The sequence below is a fragment of the Amborella trichopoda genome, chromosome 4, assembly GCF_054954075.1.
Source record: "Amborella trichopoda isolate Santa Cruz 75 chromosome 4, AtrichopodaSantaCruz75HAP2 v2.0, whole genome shotgun sequence".
In the NCBI taxonomy this organism is placed as follows: domain Eukaryota; kingdom Viridiplantae; phylum Streptophyta; class Magnoliopsida; order Amborellales; family Amborellaceae; genus Amborella; species Amborella trichopoda.
The window spans coordinates 52,977,456-52,981,314 of NC_142339.1; the positions used below are offsets into that span (position 1 = coordinate 52,977,456).

At 39.1% G+C, this 3,859-nt stretch overlaps 1 protein-coding gene across 1 annotated transcript; it reads right to left on the reverse strand.

The window, feature by feature from the left end:
* Positions 1–807: 807 nt before the first annotated feature.
* On the reverse strand, positions 808–3,594 carry LOC18421944 (plasmodesmata-located protein 7). The gene is made up of 3 exons (XM_006826838.4): positions 2,840–3,594; positions 1,375–1,488; positions 808–1,158 (listed from the first exon to the last, which is right to left on the reverse strand). Exons 1-3 carry the CDS (start codon positions 3,543–3,545, stop codon positions 1,145–1,147), a joined length of 834 nt encoding a protein of 277 aa, XP_006826901.2. The 5' UTR covers positions 3,546–3,594; the 3' UTR covers positions 808–1,144.
* Between the last annotated feature and the right edge of the window lie 265 nt (positions 3,595–3,859).

Sequence of the window (3,859 nt, forward strand, 5' to 3'; positions counted from 1 at the left end):
CTCTTCTAGTGAAAGTTTTGAGGTAGGATCAAATTTGATTGTTTAGAGCCTCGGCTCCATATAAACTTTTCCCATTTGTAAAACTCAACTACCAACCTTAAAGGGAAAAAAAAATAATAATTTCACTCTAGTATTCCTAAAAAATGGTATTCCAAGATTGTACAAGAACCATCTAATTTTTAGGGGGAAAGATCTATATATTCAAGTACTCATGATCCAAATTTTTTCTTCAAAAATAGTCTTCTAATTATTCCTAGACGGAACTGAAATTTTCAAATTAAAAAAAAAAAAAAAAACACTCTAGAGCAAGTCTATTGACCAAGGGAATAAATGAATAGCATGCATAGTGTACGCGCCTATACGAGGTATCAAATTTTTAGCACAGGCGCATTTTATAGATCAATTTCTGATGTCTTAAAACCTGATATGTGATCATCTCAAATTTGATATGTATGGATATGAAAAGTTTGATGATTTACAACGCTACGATCTAGGCTCCATTCTTATCAAGGGTAGGAGCTCTCTCTCCCAATGAATCACCCAAAAACGTAAAAAAAAAAAACTTTAATTTGTATAATTATAAGTAAAAATAGATTTTTAGATCGAGAGCTTTTGCCACTAAAACTATGTCTTTAACAAGATTTAAAGAAGCGATTCACCTTGATTTATACGAAGTTAGGAACCACAAGGGCAGACCCCTATCTCTCTCTCTCTTAAATGCATAGACCGAGCATTGCACGAGTCTATTAATTGGTTAATCATATCTTCACAAGAAGCATTTCTAGAAAAATCAAGTGAGAACAAGAATTTGGAGGTTATTGAATTTCAATTAGAATAATAAGAGAGACACAATAAGCTTGTGAGAGTGGGCTGGTCGTGCTTCTTTTTACAAAAGCCACTTTACATTCAGTTGGTGCCTGCCTCCACTTGCTGCCCTTAGAACCTCTCCTTTCGGCCACCTTTTCTCTAAAAGGAACTAATTTCCAAAAGAAAGGTAAAGGCAAAAGGGGTGGTATAAAGGGCAAAGAAGAAGAAAAGGAGTAGTCCCCCGCTCTCTAGAGTACACATTGTGGAGTAAATTACAGATCCATAGTGGGATTTCACCATATTCTCCTCACCACAAAGAGAATGGGTTCCATTTTATCTATTTACCCCCACCTACATAACAAAAAAAAATGGTTAATTATGCTTAAAAACTTTGAATCCTACAACAAGGCAATAAGTGGAGAATAATTGACCGGAAAAAATAAAAAAACCGGCTTGACAGATCTGGGCCAGGACCGGCCCTACTTTTTTTAGAACCGGGCCGCCCAGCTCGTTGCCGACCCTAGAGAGGCGAAATTCTAGAGAGAGATTTTAAAGTGAGAGGCTGACCTTTGCCGCAAACCTGTCTTAAGAAGGAAAGGAAGACAATGATTAAGGCGACCCCAGCCAATAATCCAATTATAATGGCCAGAGTCTTACCTGCCCCATCGTCATTGGATGAGCCTGCAAAAAAGCAAACAACACGAAAGGCAAGCCGAAGTTTCCATGTTAATACAAAAAGAAAATTAATTCTAAAATATTTAGAAAAATAATTATAAAATATTTGTTCACATTATCCTAAGTTTCCTAACGTCTTTTGGCCGCTAGTCTTTTGACGCATCTCTTGGAAAATCGAAGGACAATAAAGGGCCTTTCCACCGACAACATTAAAATTAGCTTCTCTTTCTCTCTCTAAATTTTCATTTGTAACTTTAACATTAGAATTAGCTTCTCTCTCTCTCTCTCTATCTTTCCATAAAAGGCTATTCTTTTCTTTTGGGGAACGAGAAAGCTGTACATAAATCTGTTGAAAAGGAGAATAACATGAGATTCAAGGGCCTGAAAGTTTGCAAAACTTAAAAATAGAAGGTCGAAAAGATTGAGAATTTTATATTCATTTGAGGATAGGAAAGCATAGGTCACAAAATTTTTAAAATGAAATCATCGTTTCTGGAGACATTTCTCGGTTGTGAGTTTGTGAAATCGCCCCCCCCCCCCTTCCTGAGAATGGTGCAAAAAAACTGTTCAAAAAGAGAATATGCCTTAAAGGATGCAAAAAACTTAAAAACACAAGGTCGTAAAGATCGAGAATTTCATAATCATTTGAGGATTTTAAAATTGAAATCGTCATTTATGGAGACTTTCCCCCTGTGTCAAATTGCCCCCAACTTTTTCAAAATTCCTTAATATCTCACTTAACACGTTCCCAACACCATAAGTCCTTATTGGGAAAGCACTTTGGGGGTCGAAATTTTCACGATGATTTTAAAATCGTTTTTTTAAAATTTTCATGATGACTGTAAAATCAATTTTTTACATTGATTATAAAACTTAAAATTAAAAAACTACCATAAATCTTGTAAATAAATGAATATCTATTTTTAAAGTAGATATCTTGTAATATACACAATTTTTAAACCTTAAATCCTAATTTTATTTCACAAATATAATGATAAAAACCGAGGTGATGGATTTGAAGATTTTCGGATACGTAAAAGCCATATTACAGGAACACGTTGACTGCCGGAGTTCAAAGAACTACAGAGAATCTTCACCCTCCCTTGTCAAAAGCAAACGGCCTATAGCCTGTGGTGTCCCATTTACCTTACACGACCGGTGTATGACACAGTACCCCTCATTCTTTTTGGCAGAGGAAAGACACAATAAGAAAGAAAAGGAAAACGTCCCCGCATTTTTCGTACCACGCAGAATCGAATTTACAGAGCCTGTACTTGAGGCGTTATCATTTTTTTTTTTGTCAAAAAATAACGGAAAATAGAAGAACACGAAAACATGGCCACGGTTTAGCTCTTACCATGGGGAGAGGAGTAAAACCCATCTGACGAATATCTCACATAACACTTCCCCAAATAGATGTCCCCCGAGACCGAAGACGCGCACAGGCTCCTCAAGCGACCCACCGCCTGAATCAAGCAGGCGCTACAATCACTGGGCTCGAGGTCCCCGGAGCACTGAGCCATGCCCTGAATGGTGCCACTCGAGCCCACACTGAACCCGTTCGAACCGACTTGTTGAATTTCACGAAAAACCTCTTCTCTTCTCTCATAGAACCCACTATCAGCACTGAATTCAGGGCTGCACCTCTTGTATATGAGGCTCGTATCGAGAACCCCAACAAAGCTTATGTTGTCGTATTTCAGGAAGCACTCCTGGAGTTGAATGGTTCCTCCGCATGAGTTCGGGCAAAGGGCGCGAAGTTGGTTGATGGAAGTCTGAATGCAATTCGAGCATTCGGACAAGGGGAGGTTGTTCCGGCATTGGTAGAGGCCGTAGACTGATTTGTTGATGGTGAAGTTATTGTATGCAGAGAAAGAAGCAGAATTTGCAGCAGAGGCCATGATGGAGTTGAGATCGGATTGATAAGAAGAAGTGGGGTCGAATTTTATTTGAGAGCAACCGCCATAGACGAATGAATCGGAGGCAGAGAGAGAGAGGTGATAGAAAGAGGTAAGGAAGAAGAAGGGGAGGAGAGTTGCAGCGGACTTGAGGTGGGACTTCATGGTTTCCTGTGTTTGAAGTCGAAAGCGAGTGAAAGAAGCCGAGGTGGTCTCAGTAGCGGGCTGGTGGCGTTTAAGGGGAAGGGAGAGGGGAACAATAATTGTAGCTTGGGTACAGTTAGTTGAGGGTAGGAAAATGTTCCGAGCCCCTTTGTTCCCTGACAATGGCACTTTTATCGCCCGACTTTGGCCTTTTTTAAAAGAAATTTTGGCTTGCTTATATGTTGTCTAACCGGTGAAACTCAGTGGTCATAGGTGCACGTCATCAAGATAAAACCCAATGCCGATCTAACCTGGGTGGGTTTCTTTAAAACCGA

Bases quoted from the DNA above. Each gene is read 5' to 3' on its own strand.
- LOC18421944 (XM_006826838.4), bottom strand. From the start codon at position 3,545: ATGAAGTCCCACCTCAAGTCCGCTGCAACTCTCCTCCCCTTCTTCTTC. The intron at 1,489-2,839 runs GTAAGAGCTAAA...GCTTTTTTGCAG, and splicing joins GTTTTACTCCTCTCCCCATG to GCTCATCCAATGACGATGGG.